Raw genomic sequence first — 21,632 nt, forward strand, 5'->3', positions numbered from 1 at the left:
TAAATCTATATAGTGAATCACAAAGTTGGAAGAAATACATTCTTACATTTATCTGAAATGTAGACATCTTTTATTACAAACAACAGATTTCTCTTTATATGGCGGACTAAACCCCTCTATACTTAGGATAAAAATTAATTTTACTTTATAAAGAGGAAATTTAAGCAAAAAAAAATTGGAAGTTTTTTCATGTAAATTGAAATATAAATCATCATGGACAAGCTTTACTCTTTTAGAAGTAACTTGGGAAGGGCAAAACTGCCAAATATTGTGATTTTTCTTTTGTGCTTAGACCTCAATTTTTATGATTGTCCGTTTCATTTTTCCTCTTACAGAGACAATTTTTCAGTTTGGTATGCTTGGGATTAGTATTATGCCATTACTTAATATGTTAACTACTAAGTACAAGAGAATTCTTTTGTCATCATATTCACAGTGTGCATTAAGTTAAGAATAAACACTTCAAAGGCAACTTTCATCTGTATTAAAAATTTATTTCTTTCAATCTTGTAGCAGAATACTTGGCCTTTTCAGTTTTTGTTTACAATCTTAATGAGTATTTCTGCCATTCCTGGATTATTTTGCCAGAGCCTCCAGAGGCAGATTTAAAATTTAAATGTAAATGTAAGCTAAACCACTGCTCTGTTACCCTGAAATTCCATGTGTGGTGTATCTGTCACCTGTAGAAATGATCAGTTCTAATGACAGATGATTTAATCCCTTTTTTGTGGGAGTGGTGTATGGACACGATGCAAGAATACAGTTGTGTGTCAGAAAAGCAGGGCAAGATAGGAAGCGAAAGTACAGTTTTGAACCACAAAACATATGGACTGACCTGACTGACATCAGCATAATACTGTGAAACGATAAATCACCGATTTCAAGCCATCATGGCCATTTGATCCCTGAACTAGCACAGAAGTAGTCAACAAGGGTGCCATTTGATTCCAATAGTTGTTTTACTTTTTTATCAAGTGATTTCCTAAAAAATAACTGCCCATCATCAGTCAAACAGACAGAGAGTTGCAAGTTGAGTGGTAATATTACTGCTCTGATACTGAAGCACAGTTGTTTCATTAAAGTATATGGTGAATGATTGCAGATGAGAGTCTCAGTGAATAAAACAGGAAGATTTAGAATTTTATTGCATTTCTTCAAAGAAAGTATTTTCAGAGAACATTTTTTGATCTGTAGTCTAACGTTGCTCCTTTGTTTCTCTTTGATGCATACAGGTACTGGGTGGCTATTTCATGTACCTTAAATAGGATTCCATCACTGCAGACACTTCTTCAAGCTAAAGACTGATCCCCTTAAAGTATGATCTTGACTTAAAAAATATGCCTGATGTAGTTGTCTCTGAATTCAACAGAAAAACTGTCACTTAGGCTGAAACCAGAATAGTTCTATTTTGAAATTGTTCAGAATATTGTTCATAATTGGAATGGAATCATCCACATTAGTTTGATAATTGCTCTAAGAGTTAGGGTAATAAATTTCCAGTATACAGCTAGATGACTTATGCATGCTGTTTCTTAAACTGCTAAGAGCCAACTGATATAAGCAGATCACATTTCATTAATTTTCCTTTTTTTAATGCACCGATTTATTGCAAGAAGTGTTAATAAAGTTCACATATATCCACATCCTTCTGAGATTTTTTACAGTTGCCAAAACAGAAAATCTGCCATAAAAAAAATAAATGTTAACAGCAAAACTATTAAATGTGTTTCTTAAACATTAATGGGATGAGCCACCTGTAGAGAAAATATGAGATTGGTAGACATCTAAAAACCACAATGCTGCTGCAGGATCATCTGTGGTTCCACAGAGACTGAAAGAAAGGCCTCTTTAGTAACTGATCTCATTAACAACTGTTATCTAATCTTGGCTATATGTTTCCATATAATCTGCTGCGTCCTCAGCTATTCACATTATTGATTTAAGTACCTTAGTGCAGCCCCACTTAAGAGACTCTCACAACTCAATAGTATTAGCAAAATTTGTGGTGTTTGAGAATTTTTTTCTATGTGGTTGTGGAAACGGAAAAAATGGCACAGCCAGTACAACTGGCAATATGTAAACCTACACTGTCTTTTCTGTTTTGTTCTGAATCCATGTGTTCTATTAAAATTTCAGCATAATTTTCACTTTCACAGCTAAAGGTGCCACTGTTAATTGTCTGGTGGCAGCTGATATAAAGTTATATCACTGCATTTTTAGCTTGCAAATATACATGCAAAGTATACATATATTTACTATCAAATTTGTCTGTATATTATTGAAATCTAATGCTGTTACTTTCAATGGAGGAAATAATTATTTGTCAGTCTTATACAAACTAATCTGTTTCACTAATTAACTAGCCATTTCCCAATTATAAATCTGAGGTTATGGTTTCCATTAATAAATTCCATCTCATTCCTCGTAGCCCGATTCAGAAATATTTACCAGTTTTACTGTTAGCATAGACCAAGATAATGCTGCTCAGTTTTATGTTTCCCTTGCTTAATAACTTAAGCACCCATTTCAGCAAATAAACTAAGGAACATGTGGTGAATTCTGTGCCAAATTCTTCCCCTGAGGCTTTTCTTGATGTTGGTTAGCTTGCTAAATCTTGCTGCTCCGAAGGGTTATTCTATTAGCCAGTAAGCACAATATTGACTTACCATGACTGTCAGCAAAAATCAGCTTGTATAGTATACTAGTTGTATAGTGTCGACATCCAGTACCTAGACATGAACTAAGTAGCACATTTTTATAAAAGAACAAATGTCCATTTGTCACATTTTCTCCCTTTTCTCTCTCTCCCCCTGTCCCTGTTGATGTTGCAGTTTCCCTGCTTTTGGGTTTGAAAATATATTGTCTGAACAAGAATGTTTCTAAGGATTATTATGTACTTGTTCCTTTTTCCAAGCCATATTTTTCAAGATAATCTAAATTCTCTTTTTCTCCCCTTCCCTGCTGGCAAAGTAGATTGGCTGCTTTGACTGAGCAAACTCTTAGTTTTCACAGAAGGCTTTTGATTTCATAAGTTTTCTTTATTATGGGAAAGATCTTGTACCTGGTAAATTCAGAGATAGTAGTTTCATTCTTTCTATTAGTAAAACTGAAACAACTACTTAGGCAGCTCATTGGCTATAGTCTACCCTGAAATAATGTTTGGGAATGGAAATATTACCATAAGGACACCTGCATTATGCTTTCAGTGGAAACACCATAGTATAATAAAGGTCTTTATTTCATCTCCATTAAAAAAAATGCACTATTGATGGTTATTCAAACCTCATTTTTGTTTTGGTCATATGAAAGATGTTTTTCTCATTGGTGGTTAACCAAGCAGGATATCCATTAAAGAGATGTTTAGTGAATTGTTTAATTTGAAGCACTTTTCCAACTAGTGGGATGACTGAATTTCTGGAACTTTTGCAGACTTATTTAATTAATGAAGAATTTGTTTGTCCCCATGTTTCAAGCAGAGTTTAACAACTATTAATAGATGGGATATGAAACTATGTTCCTGATTCCAGTACTATGAAAAAAAAATCCAGAGCTTTTCCAGCAAAAAATGTTTTGCTGTATTAATCTCTAAGTTTCAATTTGTTATTTAGATCTCTCAGACTTTTAACCTCTTCTTGTCTTCTTTTTTCCTAAATTCTTCATGGTTTCAATCCTGACTGTACTCTGTGACAAGACCTTTCTTTCCTTCATCTTGACTTCCAGTTTTATCTCCACTGTTTCACTTCAAGTATATTCCTCTGAGCACACAGATGCCTTGAGGCATCTCCTATTCTCTTACAGCACTATGCTGTAACACCAGAATCCCAAAAAAGACCAGAAGCTCTCTAGAGACATTGGAATCAACAGCTTCCTTAAACCTTTCATCATTTCTTGGCTGACCCAGACTACTTTTGTCTGAGCAGGGCTGTTTATTGCTTTATAGTGATCTTCAAGGACACCACTCAAAAAGCTCTAGTGATTACCCTGTCACAGAGGCAGATTTAATGCAGTGTATCCATATGAGGTTAAGAGCATGGTGGTTACTATGTCTCTGAATCTTCCTCAGCTTTGGTCAAAAGCATTCTGTTTTGTTCCCACTCCTTGTGAAGACACCAACAGCACGGTTTGGTTTAATTTCAGTTCTGAGGGAGGTGTCAATTTATTCACACTAAACAAATGCTATTTATCGAATCAAAGTCTCTCTCTAGAAGTGGCCTTACAGATTTTTAGGTGATTGGTTACCAACTGAACATAAGGCATCTGTGGTACTCCCAGAGAAATGACCCAATTTTCTATCTATTTTTGGTGCAACAGTGTTTCCTGGTTTCTATCAAAGAAAGCCACCGATCTGGGTGAACAGAACCATGCAGTAATCATTCCACTTCAGCACCTGTGTATCCGTCTGAGGAAAATATCTGGCTCTTGCTAGCATAGTACTTGAGCTCTTGATTGTCTCTAATCCATATAGTACCACAACAGATCTGAGAGACCTGTTGGGAAGAATTCAGGCAAAGGAAATGGTACTGGGTTGCTGGGCAGGTGATTCTGCAAAGTGCCCAGGCGTTCTGCTTCTGCCCAAAGCAGTGTTGTGGCCATTATGTGCTAGATACACTCTCCTCTTTCATTCTCCAATTCCCAGGTTATGCAGTTTAGACAGCCAGAGAGAGTCTTCCTTCCATGTAATGCCACATGGAAGATACACATGCATGGGTTAGTGTGCGTACTGGAAACATCTTTCCAACTTAGTGGAGCAATGCCTTCGCGTTAACATACTTTGGTATTGCTCCATATAATGGTATTACCTTTACGTGACTTGCTCAAAGAAACTGTGACAAAATATGGATTTCCCAGTTCCTAGCTTTAGACACTTACTGGGCCTCTTATTTCATTGTAAGATGAACCAGTAAGTTTAACTGGTATATCCTCTGATAAATGTCTGGAGAAATATGAAAAGAAATTTGGTACATTTCAAATTCGTCTGCCTGGTAGACATGTCCAGCAATAGTAAACCATAGTAAATTTATGCAGAAAAAGAGGGATGGCAAGCCACTGGAAGAAAATAGAGACAGCAACACATCAACGTGTCTTCAGTCTTCATAAAGGTAGCCCTTCTAATGCTGTACTCCAGCTTTTACTGTTAATTCTCTTCACCAATTCTTTGGTACATGATACATAAAAACATATGGTACGGTCTTACACTAAACAATACTTTAAAACTAAGTTAAGAAACAATGCTGTTGATTCTTTGTGAATGCCTTTTTTAAGCTAGTAGCATTATTTATCTAAGAAAAAAACATGGTTACCATGGCTTTATTGGAGTGACCTCCTCCTTGGAACTCAATGGTTCCAAAAGCGTCCGTCGGGCTGAGCTGCGTGTGCTTGCTGATGGACCACTTCTCTGACTGGATGTCATTGCGAGTAAGCCTGCTTTCATTTTTCTCATTCTGGATAATGGAGATGCTTGGAGTCAGTCCAACATGTTGACCTATTAGACGCCCACAGCAACACCTATGACATTAAACAAGCAGAAAACTTAAGTCACGTGTCTGTATAAATGAACAGGGAAACAAATCATCTTAAATGAACTACAAATCCTCAAAAAACAAAACAAAAAAAACCCTTTTCAATTCTGCTGACCATTTTCCTGCTATCTGAAGCCTCTACTTGTGAAAGCAACATAGTACAGATACTACTTTTTTTTCTATGATCTTGTTTACTTTGGACTCTCCTGTATTTCAATAAAATCATGCTTTGTTCTAAATATGTACAAAATGAAGTTAAAGAACATTTTCTACTGTCTCCATATGACAGCAGGCCAAATAATCAGCTTTTGCATAGACTACCACATATTTAAAATTGCTGGTTCACTGCAATTATTTTCTTTTGACAGTATTGTGTGCCATGCGTTCAATTTAGGTAAATATTTAAGGTACTGAATATATAACAAAGAAGAAAAATAAATTAAATATAGATGCTGATCCACCTTAATTTTATTTTTTTTTTAATGAAATAAATTTTGAAATGTAAACAAATAGTGTCCATAGGAATCCATCACTCCGGATGTAATTCAATCACCTTCTGACCAAATAAGTCTTTACAAACTAGGTATATCCATATACATATACACACATACATACAATTTGACATTTTCTTGCAAATGACTTCCATTTTTCAAACAAGTAGCATACAATTACCTATGGGGGTCTTTGGTGCTGGGTATGATATGAACACATTCTCTCTTGTAAAATGCTCTTTCTATCCATGACTTCTGTGCCTAAAAACCAGAAAGGAAATAATGTGATTTGTACTTGCTTATTAAACACAACTTATATTATAACTGATGAGAAACTTCAAGCATAAAAGAAACTTCACTGACTTTGTAGATATGCGGTGCACATTTTGCGAGTATTTCCTGTTAGAACTATGGTTCCCTTCCAGAGCTAAGCACACAACACATGCTCTTAAGATTGTTTTCATATTCACTAGCCAGATGACTTTGATATGTCATCTCTATTCTCACAGCAGGAATCACTGGAGAATAATTAATTCAAACTGTAAATCCTTCTGCATTGTAGGGAAAAAACACACCTATTCATTAAAAAGACTTTAAAAAATCTTTTTCTATTTTAGTGATAAAACTAATTTCATTCTAATTAAAAAAAAAAATCTCAAAAACTAGAAAATATCTCACCATAAAACTTACAACAACATGATTTAACTGCAATTTCTCATACACGTACTGAGAGTGCTGTTTAACACAGAGCCAGAAAATACAGATTAATATGTGGACATCTTAACGAAATTTATAAAAAAAAAAAAAAAAAAGGAAGATCTGTTTCTGAAATGAGACACAAAAAACTTTGATATATTAAGAGTCAGATGACGAGATGATGTAACCTCTAAAACTGACTTGAGCAATGCCCTACACATTCGCAGGAAAAGAAGTAATTTTTCAGAGTAGTCTTTAATTTTCAAATACACAAGAGATCTTTGTAAAAAGAAAGATAAATTGGTAGGAAAGAAAAGAAACAAATCCAAAACAACAACAATAACAAAACAACAAACAAGAGACTTTCAAAGTTCTGAAATCTTTTTCATTATCTAGACAGTCCTCACTCCATATCACAGGAATTCTGGCAAGCTCTCTACAAGACTCCCCCAAATACAATTCCATTATTTCATTTAATAAGGAGATGAGCTGAAACTTTCTTTTAAAAAGTAACTTCAAACAGATAAATTTTATAAAATGTATTTAAACAACATTACCTATTTAATAGCACAGCATAAACAGAACTATAAACTATGAACTATGACAAAGTCACCTGTGATTTAAGTAATATGAAATGGGCTTTAAATAACTTAAAGGAAATTTGAGCATCTTGCCTCTATAAAAAGAGAAAATATGAAATTGCCTTTCTAACATTACCTAACTAACTAATGGTACCTTTTAGTAACCTAAGTATTACCTTTACTAACTGATGTAACCTTACTAACAATCTAACATTACTATTTCGTCAACTCAGCCTGCAATCTGTTTTTCATGTTTAAACATGTGTTTCTGGGACTTTTGTAAATCATTGTGAACTGGAGATTTCTGGGAGTCAATGAATGTAAGCAGTATAAGAATTTCTAGCTATGTTCATTACTTATCAGTTTCAGTACACAAAAAGTCAGGATTTTTTCCTTTTTCACAGGAGATAATAACTTATTTGATCTAGTAGTCACTCATGTTATGTAATGATATTTTATCTTTGCTCTACTTGCATTTTTATTTGAAAAGTCTGCTAGACTTCATGTTTTGTAGGAATGGCAGACACCCTAACATGAATTTTACTGTCAGGAAAAAGAGAAGTCTATTAAAAACAACAAACAGAACTCTATTTGATTTTCGTCCTTACTGCAGAAAACAGAAAGTTAATACATTATAGAATGTGGGGCAAGGTTTATTTCATGTTTAAGCAAAGCACAGTTAAACAGAAAAATCTAAAAAAGTTTTACTTTACATAGGAGATATTACCTTGAAGTTCTAATTTATTATAACTTCCAAATGCTTACAAGCCTATGATACAAGCAATGATAATAATCATTAACATGACATTGTATATGATACAGTCAAATCACCTTAGAAGACTGGTGCATTGACTGATTTCTCAATTTAGTTGTATTTTCAGGCAAAGAAAGGATTTTTATAAACTAAGTTTTTAGAAATGTCAAGGCAACCAGAGTGAACTTCATTTGACCCTCTTACAGCAGAACTTTCAGAGCTAAACTGTGTGGTAAAATTAGGGAAAATTTCTTTTTGTTGAGTGTTGTAGAGAAAGAAAGGAATTCACAATTATTATTCATATATTGCAATGCTAACATTTGAAATTACATACTTTACTGTATGGACCACACATTCTTGAAATTTCTCTTCTTTGACTTCCAGGAGTACACAAGCTTTCTATACTGCCTTAAGAAGACACACACTGATAAGTAGCTGCAGACTTATGAATTTACATATATATATCTATACTGTAACATTTTGACATGAAAGGAACATTTACAGAATAATGCCAATTTTGTCTCCATGCTTGTTTGTTTCAACAATAAATACAATACATGCCTTTATCTTCTCCATGAAGCATGAAAAGCTTTCATAAGCCAACTTTTCTTCCTGGCATAAAAAATCAGCTCCTACTGCAGAACTTACCTAATATATGATTATCACTTATGTTGCTAAGACTCCCTAAAAATATTCTTTATTAAATTTCATAAATTTTGCATACTTTCCCACAAACAATTTACTTGATGTATTTACTTACTACATAGAGCTAATGTATCATTTCTAAAGATGGCCACTAATCCAATTTCTCTAAGCCTCAAGATCTTATACAAAAAGGTGCTGTAATAGCTACTTCACTGAAAACGCTTTATTTAGGCGTAGAAGTTGGCCTTCAAAAACCAAGAAACTGTCATTTAGAAGTTGTTTTCCTACTCTTTTTCATAGTGTATTTGCAAGTAGAAAAGAAACCTAGCTATGTGTAATCATTTGCATTTGAATTTTCATCATACTTCTTCAAATGTAACATTGCAAAAATGATAGGCTGATTTTAAAAGTGCTTTATTCACATCCAAAAGAAAGACTTTCCAACTTATAGATCTGAAACAATATACTTTCCTACCCAACAGAGTCATGATGCTAAAATACGTAATTTACTAATTTCATAATTCCTTGTCCAAACTAAAAAGAAAGCATCTGGTTTCACTGCCTCATGACATTGCCTTTCTGTGACAGAGATAATTTACGAGGAAATATAAAGTTCAGAGGTATAATAAATTACGGTACTTGCCACATAGCCTTCATAAAATGTTAGAATAACTTGAGGAAATCAATACATTTGTAACAAAACAGTCTGCATTAAACTCTTGTTTATAATGTGAATTAATAAAGTAACAGAAAGTCTAGAAAAAACATTGCAAAGAGTTTTCAAGAATAGCAGACCAAGAAGCTTATCTCTCTCTCTCTTATTTCATAAACACTCCTTCAGTATTGATTCACGAAACAGTGAATTCCTAAAGTACGTGCCATACTTATGTTTGAGTTTAGTTTACTCATACATCTCCAGGTTACACCTCTCTATTAACCTAGCTGTGAAATCCCACTAACAGCATTTTTTCTCCCTCTTCATTACCTGAGCATCAAACTTGGCGTTTAGGTCTGTTCGGAGCAAACTCTGCTGTCCGCATTTCCCTGGTGCCGGTCATCGCTAATAACACATTTGCAGCCGCCCCCCGAGCCGGGGGTCGGTCCATCCGCGGCGCAGAGATGTGAGGGTGAGCGGAGCCCTGGCACCCATCAGCTGCTCGGAATGTGCTGCTGTGGGATTAGCCTCGTTAAGGGTTTGGTGGACACTCACCCGCGGCCCCACAACACTGCTTGGTTTGAACATCTGATCTGACGCCAAAAAGAAAAACAAATCCCCTGAGAGCTTGAATTTAAGTGGCACAGCCTTGACGGGCTTTCACTCCCCTCTCCCTCAGAAAGCAAGCCTGTGAAAGTGTGATAAGGTGCTCTGAATTCTTAAATTCAACCCAGGAAAAAAAATCCTTCAAAAGAAACAGTGTACTGAGCTGGAAAGAACCTGAGCACACAAGAGAGATTGTTAATCTGTGAAGAATGAAACCAGTGTGTTTATTGGGTAACTGCGAGAAACCTATGCACAGTTGAAATATATTTCAATTAATCAACAATGGCATTTTTCCAAAGAAGCTGGGGTTTGTCTCTGTTTCTTATCATAGTTGCTGTACTGTAGTGAATGTAACTTTCCATAAAGTCATAAACATAAACCTTTGTCTTTCAGAGACAAGCAACTGCATTGTTTTCATCTTAATTAAAAGTTAATAACTTAAACCACAAACTGAATGTTTACAAATTTTGGGACTACTTCTTTACTGTAGCTTCTTGGTATCAACACTGAAGAACAACTTTTCCATAGGAACAACGTTTCAGATTTTTTTAGTACTCAACCATTATATGTGTTCAATTACTTACTTCAAAAGTTTTCCAAATATAGAACAGTTTTACTCCCCTCCCCACCCCCACCTGCCCACTTGGGGTGAATTCCTCTCTACTCCTACATAGGCATACATAGCCTCCTTTCCTTTTCAATAAGGCTGCATCTAATGCATGGAAAACATTCTGTCCACCCTTGGCACTGATGAATACACAAGCCCTAAACTGTTCTGCATGTATATTAGATCTGGTGGGCCCAGGATGGGCAAAGCTGAGCATATGCATCAATTTCTAAACTTCTTTTACCATTACACATGTTGAGAAGCTTCTGCTATGCTGGCTAATCCATTAGATGTATTTTCTCTCTCAGTTCACTGAGGTTTTTGTGTCAAATACATACATGTATTTTGTATGTTATATATATATGAAGTATGTGCATGTACACATGGTATGCATATATTAATATATACACGCTCTGTTCCAGCAGCATTACGACCTCTCAGATTTCTCTGCCACAGAGTTCAGAGCAACAAAGACCATGTGCACATCTTGTGAGATCTCTTTAGCACACGATCAGACCAAAGATGGTCTGTGGAGAACAGCAAAGTTAGAGAAAGTTGCAGTGCCAGATAGTAAACAGCTCAGTGAGGTACAGAATATGACCGGGGAGTCAGCAGAGAAAAGACTGCTTGCATTTTAACACAAGGAATTTGGTTTGGTTGAGAAGGTTGAGAAAGAGGGGAGGGAAGGAAGGACTTCACATGAACGAGGTAACTGCACAGAAATCCAAATCTGACTTCGAAATGAAACAACAGAAGCAACAGAACAACGGCTGTAGTCGTTCATGTATGTCACCTGGTGGCACTGTGAAGGTTGTTCTACAGATAGGGACTTAGGAAGGGCTGGCATATGCCACTGTCTTTGTGATAGTTCATTTAAAGATGCATTAAAGATGCATTAATGTTACGACTCTGACAATGAAAACACCTAATACTTTGAGGATTAGTAAAAAAACAACCAATAAACAGAGACAGCTGCTTTTTTCAATATGGTGCAACTGCAAAACAGTCCTTTCGGAGAGGTGGATGCTGCACATTTGATGCTACCAACACATGTTATTTACATCTTCAACCCAACTCGCTGTTAATGAAACAAACTCTCAAACAGCAGTCAGCAATGAGCTTAGTACTGACTCCTTGTAAAGGAGCAGAGCAAATATTAAAAATCAATCAAGAACAGAAATATTTTAAAAAGAGCCCCAAGTGTGACAGTTTTAGGAACCTGCATTTTCAGTGGGAGACCAGAACTGGAGGCAGTTCTCACCCTCTGATTCCCAACTTTGTTTATCTCCAACAAGTACCGAAGTTATAAGACAGATCTCATCAGGGCAAGAGAGGTTTTAAAAGCCTTTCTCTGCCTCGCAGTGGGGCAGAGCAGCTGGACAGGCCATGGAGTATTACTGAAGCAAATTACAGACAGGATTTGCTGGAGCATCTGGCAGCTGAACCACATCAGTGCTATTGCAACTGATACGATTAGTGCTCCTTAATCAAACGGTCACTTTCGCAAATCCCACTGTCTCTGAGTAAAGACCCTGTATCTGTAAACATATATAGCCAGATTAGTAGAAAGGATAGCAATGCTTCAATTATAACCCTATTACCAGACGTGCTAAAGCCAAATTTCTATTCCTTCTTTCAGTGTTGCCCAATTATAAGCATTATAAGAACTTCTATGTCTTCCTTGAAGCACTAGGAATTGACCTGTCTACATATTAAAATATGGATCATTAGACTATCCCAAAATGTTTCATTTTCTAACAGGTGTTTATTACTAGTAGCATCTTACAGATTGGCCATCAGGCCTGTATCAACTAGAGCTGTACTTCTGTACATTTTGTTCTTCTGCTAGCTGATTTCCCAAACACTTTATAATCAGATTTGTTCCAAGGACAATGTTGAATGTACTTGAAAATCAAGCTGTATTCAGTACAGAGTAGGAGGGCACAGAATGCAGTCATTTATTACTACCGCATGTAACAGAATTTATCTGTTAGCATTGTCTACCACATGTAATTTTTATAGTGTTCTTAGCAGATATAGAGTAATTTAAAAATAACTGGAAACTTTTCATTCAACAGTTTATGATTTTAAGCCTTATATCTGACATTTTTTCTTACTGCAAGGTAACAGAAGTGAAAATCTTATGTCTCTGCTGATGCTACTACACAAAATTGTATTTGTACTTTGTATAATTTTCAAAATATTATATAGACCAAGCATATATGACCAGTTGTTATTATCCATGCTATTGATAAATTAACTGGAAAGAATAACAGACATTTCAAGAAGCACCAGAGTGATTAGATCCAAGAACTGGTGTACACATCCAGGCTCCTACAGACCTCCCTAAGATCAGTAGAAGTGCCAAGTGACAATTTTTAAAGGAAAGCTTATTCAAACGAAGGATAGAGTGTAAAGAACACTCACAAAAAGTTCCACTATTTCCTTCTTATGGGTACTGGCACATGGGTGGAAGAATTAAGCCTATCGATTTCATTCATTATGTTTCTTTAGAGAAATATTTATGATTTCTCCAAATCTGCTGTGCGGTTTAAGTTGTTTAAATCAGTAAATAAACCTTTCCTAGCAAGAAAGCCCTGTGTGATCAGATGATGGGTTAATCTAGACCACTATCCTGTCTCCACAAGTGTCATAAATAAGTGCTGGAGAAAATGATAAATATGTCAAATGAATATAATTATTTTTTCTAATAGTCTATCAGCTAGCAACTATTTTCTGCTCATGGATTTCCTGCATTGTTGTGATTTCTACATGTTCTGTAATCGTCCAGGTGCCTGGCTGCTGATTTTCTGACTTTCAACATCTTTAACATCCTTCTCCCTGGTGCAGGGGGAATCAGCTCCTTCTATTTGTTTTGAATGCGACTCCTCACACTTTCCCATGATGTTTATTACTGAGGAAGGCAGTGAGAGTCAGTTCCCACCCATCTTTTTTTACCAGTCATGGTTTGCAAGATACATTCTTAATTTATTTTTTTCTTCTCAGATTAACCATTTCCAAGTGTTTACTCACATAGAAGCCTTTTGTTTGTTTGCTACTTTTTATCACCCTTGCTGCCCTACTCCAAACGTTTTCCAGTTAATTTTCTTCTTTCTTCTCAGAGGAACCAAACTGTGCACCAAAGGAGAACTACAGATTGGTATTGTGGCAAGCGGACATCCATTGTTTTAGTATCTATTCCTTTCCTAATAATTCCTATTAAAAATTGATTTGCTTTTTTCCACCACCACTGCTGAGCACTGTGGTAATGCTTTCACAGAAGTATCTAGCATAACCCAAATATTTCACTCCAGTGAATAAAGAATTTACAATACTAATCATAAAGAATGCTTACAAAAATTGAACTGTTTTAATCAAAATCTGACAGAACAGAAATAAAATACAAAGCTCTAATTTATGTCAAATGTAGCTTAACATATCATAATGAAATACGATATCATGGAAGTCTACAGGTGCACATAAATAACCGAAAAGTAGAATATAAAGGAAGTATTTTTCTGGCATTCAGTGTTGGCAGCCTACCTATCTTTTAAACCAGCAAACTTGGTTTTGGCTTCTAAAAAATGGTAACATTATTCCTAACTCCCCACATTCAGGCAAGAAAATAACCTTCATATTGAGACAGATCTTGCTGCTCTCTAATAAAAAATTGTGAGGTTAAAATGCACATGTAGGAGTTTTGCACTGAATCTAATTTTCGTCTGAACTACTTGATATCCACTTTACTCATTCTACCCCACAAATGTATGACAGCTATAACATTGCCTGCTCTTTCATTAGAGTGAGGTGGTTTTGCTAGCCACTGTGTGGGTGCTGAGTTGATGAAGCAATAAAAATTAAATTTTGCATAACTGTATGAAAGGGCCTCAAGGAGCGGGGATTCCAGTCATTCCCCAAGCCTAAACATATCATCTCATCTTCCTGCCCTGCAGTTATTTACAAATCCCTCCTGAGCCCATAATGGAGCCCCCACAGGCACCCTTTGCTAGAATGTCTTGGTTGAGGTCCTCGTTTCACCACCTTCTAGCCCTCCTACAGACACTGTTTCAGAGAAATGGAACAAGAAAAGAGCCAGCTGAGATGAAACAGCACTTCTGATCAGCTCTTCTGTCTCCCTCCTTTTCTGCTGAGCCAAACTCATGTTCTTCTCAGATGCCAAAGAAGGGAAGCTTCCCTTAGCTGAAGAAGGGAAAAACTCAGTCTGCCAACCGAAACACCGAGAAGGCAAAACACCAGAAGATGTTTCTTTGGGCCAGGGCAACACCCTTTTCCCCCTCTACACCTCTCAGTGCTTCTTCACCATTCACCCTTCTCTTCTCCCAGAGTCTCCTTGCATCTAGAAGCTCCTCTGGGTCATACTGTTTGAAAACACTTTCATTCACCAAACCAAGGGCAAGTGTGATGCTGTCTCCTCTGCAGTGTCCTGTTGATAACTACTCTCTTCTGTTTTGCATGGCACAGCACAAGGGAATAACATTCAGGCTCCTGGTACTATGAACAGCCACCCTGGCTTCCTGCACAAACACTGTCAATAAATAGACACAGGACAAAAAAGTGTGAGGAGAAGTATCTCTCACCCTGGCAGCATGGTAGCATGGTGTAGTTGTGATGCTTCTAAGGTATTCCCTGTCATAAAGGGAAATCTTTAATTATGTGTTTGTTTGTTTCGTTTGTTTTCTTTTTGTTTTTTAATTGGCATTTTGGAACTATATGATTTTGAATTATATGAGACCCTCTTATTGAGACCTGATAGTTATCTAATATGGAATAAACTAACAGCACTGCCCTTTTTTCTGCTGATAACCATACTGCCGAAGTCACGTATAAGAAATAAACATGTTAAGATTTCTGATTATGTGAACATCATTAGGCAGATAGGGTCAAGTGGAATTTCCATTATTAACTTAGACAAAATTGAACCAGTTGCAAATAATACAGGAAGATCTAGCAATGCAGGCTAACTCCTAGTATCTCTTTGGACAGCAATTTTAAGTGGATTTCGGAAACAGGTATTCCTTCTGTCCAGTCTTCATAGTTGTAGCTTTTCACAGGCAGAGAGAAAACTGTAAGCATACCCACTTTTTGTTCATAGCTCAACTTGATATAATAACGTATTCATAGAAGTATACTTCATAGAAGTATGAAGTAGGGGTAAAATATGATGGAAATATTTCAGGTTGATACTTCTGTTTTTCCATTCTCTAATGTGAATTCATTTATGTAGTCTGCATTTCAAAGAGAAAACAAAACTAGCCCTGTAAGTCTGCTATGAGATATGCTGGACTAATGTGACATTTTTTGAGACATTCAAGGCTGTTAGACATAAACTGTGACTGTCCAAGTTTCTCATTATTGTCTTACAGTGCAACTGTGCACAGCAGTGATATTTTTGCAAGCAAAGAAACTGCAAAAGATACATTTCAGAAAATGCAAGGACAGATCAAATGGCTAAATATTTATCACATTAATAAATAATTAGAAACTAGTAAGATACAAAATTGCATTAAAATTCTAAAGCATAATTTGAAAGAAACTTGCTCATAGTAAGCTTCACCCAAATAAGCACATTTTTCTCCTCCTTTTTTTCACTACTAATGCAAATTCCATGCCTATTTTTCTAAATGTCTCTGTTAACAGCTTCATCAAGGGAACGCTTGTGAAGATTTTCGTAATTCATTATATAAAATTGCAAACTGCTGCCAAATCAGGTGATCACTATTGGGATGGAGAGGGACAAAAGAACATGAGAGAAGTAATTATAGATGGCTAGTTCACAAGACATGCCATAGTAACACATCAAAGGTAACACAGAGGAGTTGCATCAATCACTTTTCCTACAAAAGAAAAAAGGGCCAAAATTTTCAAGAGCCACAAAACTTATGAATGTGGCTTCTTTTTAAGGGAACTCTGTCATGATGGACCTGTCAAAGTTAAAGCAATTTTGTAGTTTCTTCACCATTTAGGTCCAGTCCTGTTTAAAAAAATGAAAAAGTCTTTAGTTACTCGAACAGATCCCAGAGACAGGCATGTGAAAGAGACTGAAAACACACTGCTTGAGCCATGTTGAGACTCCAAAGCTCTATTGCACAGCAGACACCCTCAGAAGGCTGAAATGACTACAACACCCAGCACAGACTTTCAGAGAAACCATTATCATGGGACAGCAGTCGCCAACAAACCATGGCTTACTCTGATTCACTGAACTCTGGCACTAACTTAATCCTACAGTAGTCTGGAGAACAATATGGCAGAACCTATTGAATTTATCTTCACACCACAGCTACAAGGCACGTCACCTGCTGTGATGAGGTATTACCAGCGCAGGTTATTAATTTTTTAAAAGATTTTCCTGGATATCACACAAAATCCTGTACAGACAGAGAACACATGATCACTGCGCTCTCCATGCATGGAAATCAACACTGGCACTAATCACACCAAAACATGAGAGCAAAACATGAGTTCCAGGCTGTAAACACACCATGCCAGATGGAGACCTGGGTGGCCAGATTTTGGTAAAGTGTCAGCCAGGATCTCTATGCTATTTGTGTAGCTATTATCTTCATGTCAGGTTCATCACCATGTTCACAGATGCTGCTGGAAGGTAGGAGAGGTGCCCTCCTGGACCTCTCTTGCCAACTTCATTATACAAAATTTGAGTACTGTAGTGTACAGATCCTGAATGTATGTAGCTATTTCATTGTTCCATAACCCACATTTCTTACTTTTCTTCTCTCCTTTGTGCACTAGATTTTACTGATTTCTACACTAGGAAACATCAAGTAACAGAGATATATGTTTTAGATGTGTCAAGCTCCATGCATCATTTAGAGTCTGATAGCTGACTGTGGCATTCAATGTTAGGTTGTTGACATATGCTTTTGTGAATAGATGGCGGACATATTCTGAATGAAATTACAACAATATCACTCTCTAATTTGCCATTCAGATGGAATTAAGAGGAACAGCTCCAATATTTTTTTGTTTCAGATGTCATATTCTATTCTGTGATATGTTATAACCTTTGATTTCAGTGATATGTTGAACTGAAAACAAACGGGCTACTTTAGCTAACTCTTAAATAAAGAGAAGAGTTTAAGAAATTATGCCAATGTCATACCACTAGAAACTGAACTGAGTAAAATTCTAGCGATCCTTGGTATTGATGTGAAATAGAGCTATGGAAAACATTTGTCAGCAGATTAGGTCAAAATGGACATTTTGACTTTGACTCACAGTTGCCTTTCACCAAACATGAAAATGGGTGGAAGAAGTAAAGACAAGCTTGTTAGGCGCGAGAGCTTACATCCAAGTAACAGATATTAGTCTGATGTTTGCACCAAGCAGAAATGGGAAAGCATTCAGACATATAATGCAATACAAAAGGTAAATACTTTCTTTTCACTCTTGTTGCTTGTACCTGCCCGTGTCTGGTCAGAACAGAGGGAGAGGACACACCGCCTGGAAGAAGCTGGAAGCACAGCTGAGGTGGGGAAGAGAGAGCAACTGTCCAGGCTCCGCAGTGACTCCTGCAGACAGGAGTAGGGCAGCTCTTTCCCCCAAAACCCTACTTTGGAAGGTTTGGATCATTCCATACCACTGCACAAACAGTTCCTCTCCCTGCAGTGCAGACCTCTCTTCTGTACCTTGTGCCATGGAAAATATGAAAGTCCTATGAGAAAGTCCTATGCTGTCTGCTAGATCTTTTCCCGTGCAATCCTTAGTGGCCTTTTTTTTTTTCCTTTCCTTTTTTTTTTTTTTGTTGGCTGGGGAAGGGAAAGGTGGGAGACAGAAAAATCTTTTATGCATTAAAAACATCTTGTGGTACATTGTTTTAGCAAATACATAGCAAATGCAAAGTGTGGCTCTTAGAAACCTGTTTCTGAGAAACAAAACTTGCTCTCTGCGGTAATATTTACATTTCTTTTAGAAATACCTATATGAAGTTTGGCACTATAGTATTTTATTCCCTAGGGATTTGGGCATTATAATATTTTGGCATTGTTATAATCTAGGCTTAGCTGTATAGTTAGCACATTTTTTTTTTTTTTCTGTTAAGTACCCAGAAATTGTTGACATTTGATTTTCCTGAAAAATAATATCCCAGTTTCAGTTGTCCACTTAATGCAATGTTTCAGCCAGGAATAAATAAATAAGAAAAACAAAACTGAAGTATAACCTAATGATTAAATTTCTGAATTAATCGGGACTATAATAATACCTTATAGATACTTTTTCTTTATAAAAATATATTTTTATTGTAACAACTAGAGCATATTTGCATAGCTGTGAGTGAAGCTGAAAACATCTAGAGAGCATTGATGAAGTCATTGGAGTGAATGATCAATTTGAAACACTGTCAGATAAACCTTGATTCAGATGTTGTGAACAGTACAAGAAACTGTTTTAAGGCACTTTCCTTATGCTTTGAACGTAAGATGCTGTCATGGGGGAAGCATGTGTAATTGTGTAATGATGCAAGCAACACATATTTTAAATGTCATAGATCAGCAAATGTGAAATAGTCAAACAGTCCTTTGTAGAAGCATAAAGATTTCATACCTCTCTTTTTAGGTATATTTCTTCACCAATTGTTTACAGCATTATGTAATTCAATGTTTCTTAAAAAAAGTTCAGATCAAATATTATTTTATGAACTATATTGCTGCATCAATGCAAAAAACAGTCATGCAATAACTAGCAGCAAATTTATAGCTTTCTGATCTTATTTAGCCCATAATAACTCCGTGCCATGCACCTGTCTGTCAGGGTCAAGAGACAAGGCTTTGGTTTTTTCATGCCAAGGAATTTTCACTGTATTTCTAGTATTTTTGACTCAGAATCACAACCAATTTGAGAACATGAAGACCTTGTCACACTACAATATTTTTCATCTAGGTTGTAAGCTCCAGTGTTGATCACCCCTCCTTTACTCCCCTTGGCAATGAAACGTTGTTTTTTCCATCTTTCTGTCAACAGTCTATACTGATTCAACTTCAGTTAAATAACAAACATCACTGTGACTAGTGCTATCAACACTTTTCCCCTTTCAGATGAAAGCAGTCAGACTACCTAATCCAAGAGCCCTATAACATTCTGAAAAAATGAAAACTTCACACAGATGAAATTTAGAAGTATATAAATCTGTCAATTAAATTTTGAGCCCAACTGTAGGTAAGTGCGTGACGGAAGATATTTTTTGTTATATAGTTCCATGTGTATAATAAATCTTTATCTTTTTGTCACACAGGTTGTTGCTTGGTATGTGCTTTTTAATTGGCAACAGAAGTCGAATATAATCAGTTATATTAAATGCAATAATTATCCCAACTGTTCCGTGACTCAAGTATGACAGTAAAAGCATACACATTTTTTCAAGATTCATGTAATAAAAGTCTTAGCGTGTGTTTTTTTTTTCCTTTCAGTGCACAGAAATCCATTATTTCTGTTTTCTCCCTGACGTTTAGTCCTAACCATGTGGCTTAGAGGAAGTAAATATAGTACTCTTTAATAACAAAGAAACAATCACCAAATATGATGTTATAAAGTTTCATGACCTTTCTTCAGAGTCAAAATAGAAAGAAAGTAATAGCTTTGAGACAAAATTTCTTATTAAATCACAGATTAAAAAAAAAAAGAAAATAACAGGAAATATAATTTTAGTATGTGCTTTCAGTGTTTCTTTGATCTGAACAGAGGGCCTTACTTTAAAGCACAGTTGAAAAATAATCAGCTATTATCTTAGTCTCAAGAAGTCTGAAACTTGATTCAATCTGCTGAATTCCTCAAAGAAAACACATGGTACAAAAACTCAAGCAGGATTTTAATTTTAAATTCTTGTGCAATAAATAGCTTTAAAGGTAACATCTATCAGAATTTAATAATATTAACCATGATATGTATCAACACATAATTATGACCTACATTATATATAACTGCAAATATTTCACTGGATTTGTATTATATTTTAATTTATGGATTTAGCTTTGCTTGATGCTTGAAAGCTTTACTGAAAGGCCTTATTTCAGCCTAGTCTGCTTTGACTTAACAGGAGTATTAAGCCAGTCCTACAGTCTCATTTCTAATCCTTGAATTAATATTAGGATTACAATTTGACATTGAACCTGGGTGGGCCTCATTAATTCTCAAATCCTCCAAATTCTTCTACGTGGGCAACCCACAGTGTCATGACTATGGAAAATCTGAAGGTCTGGAGCCCAGCACTGAGGAAAACAAGGCCCATGACTTCACATTGCTGCCATAACCTCTTTCCAACCTGTCACCCCAGAAAGACTAAGGTGGAGTTCAGTCTTGTCGTAGGGGTCAGACAGGACTGGCAAAATTGGCAGTCTGTTGATCCACTGATAACAAAGTTGGAATTTGAGTCCCACATCTAAACAAACATTTCTAATATGTGATTCAATTGGGAGTGTTTTGGTTTTGTTTTGCTAAGGGTTTTTTTACTTTTGCTTCCTATGAGACTTGCACTAACATCTTCAGTGACAGAAATCAGAACACAACCATGTCTGAATACCTTTATTCCTTGTGCTGAAACTACTTGGGGAAAGCAAGGTGGTATGGGCCTTTCATTAAATTAATACAAATCAAGTCCGTTAAAATGCAATACAGTGCTAACATTAATCATCTTGAACTCTACAAGTTTTTTAATTCTACATACACACAAATGTACATATGATTGAGAATAAAAATCACTGCTGCTCTCCAGCACTATATGACGAGTGCAGCTTGCAATGTTCAAGAGCATTCTGGAAGGGATTAAACACACAAATTGTGGCTAATGAAAACTTCTGAATTTAGTGAATACTCATAGTACAGAGGTGGAAAAAACATGGCTGAGGAGCTTAGTCTTACTGTTTGCAGAGTCGTGTGATGGAGGTAATTCACATGGAGGGCATGTAAGCAGTTTTAAATTACTTTCTTGTTTTGACTTGACTTTGAAATAAGGATTTTAATGTATTTTTTTTTAGTATATTCAGTTTTGAATACACTAGATATTAAAATCTAGTAATGGGGGAAAAAAAAAAGCACCAAAACCA

General features: G+C 36.0%; 1 protein-coding gene across 13 annotated transcripts in view; it reads right to left on the minus strand.

Moving 5' to 3' along the window:
* TRPM3 (transient receptor potential cation channel subfamily M member 3) overlaps window positions 1-21,632 on the minus strand; it is a 442,246-nt gene that overhangs the window by 131,720 nt on the left and 288,894 nt on the right. For 12 of the 13 annotated variants that reach the window (XM_065045970.1, XM_065045967.1, XM_065045966.1 and 9 more), the window contains exons 2-3: window positions 6,192-6,271; window positions 5,301-5,505 (exon numbers count right to left, since the gene is read on the minus strand). In XM_065045970.1, the coding sequence (XP_064902042.1) occupies window positions 5,301-5,505; window positions 6,192-6,271 (285 nt within the window). Of the gene's footprint in view, window positions 1-5,300; window positions 5,506-6,191; window positions 6,272-9,671; window positions 10,088-21,632 lie in introns of those variants that run through there. The other variant, XM_065045977.1, reaches the window with a different exon arrangement.

This window comes from Columba livia, chromosome Z (genome assembly GCF_036013475.1).
Source record: "Columba livia isolate bColLiv1 breed racing homer chromosome Z, bColLiv1.pat.W.v2, whole genome shotgun sequence".
Classification (NCBI taxonomy): domain Eukaryota; kingdom Metazoa; phylum Chordata; class Aves; order Columbiformes; family Columbidae; genus Columba; species Columba livia.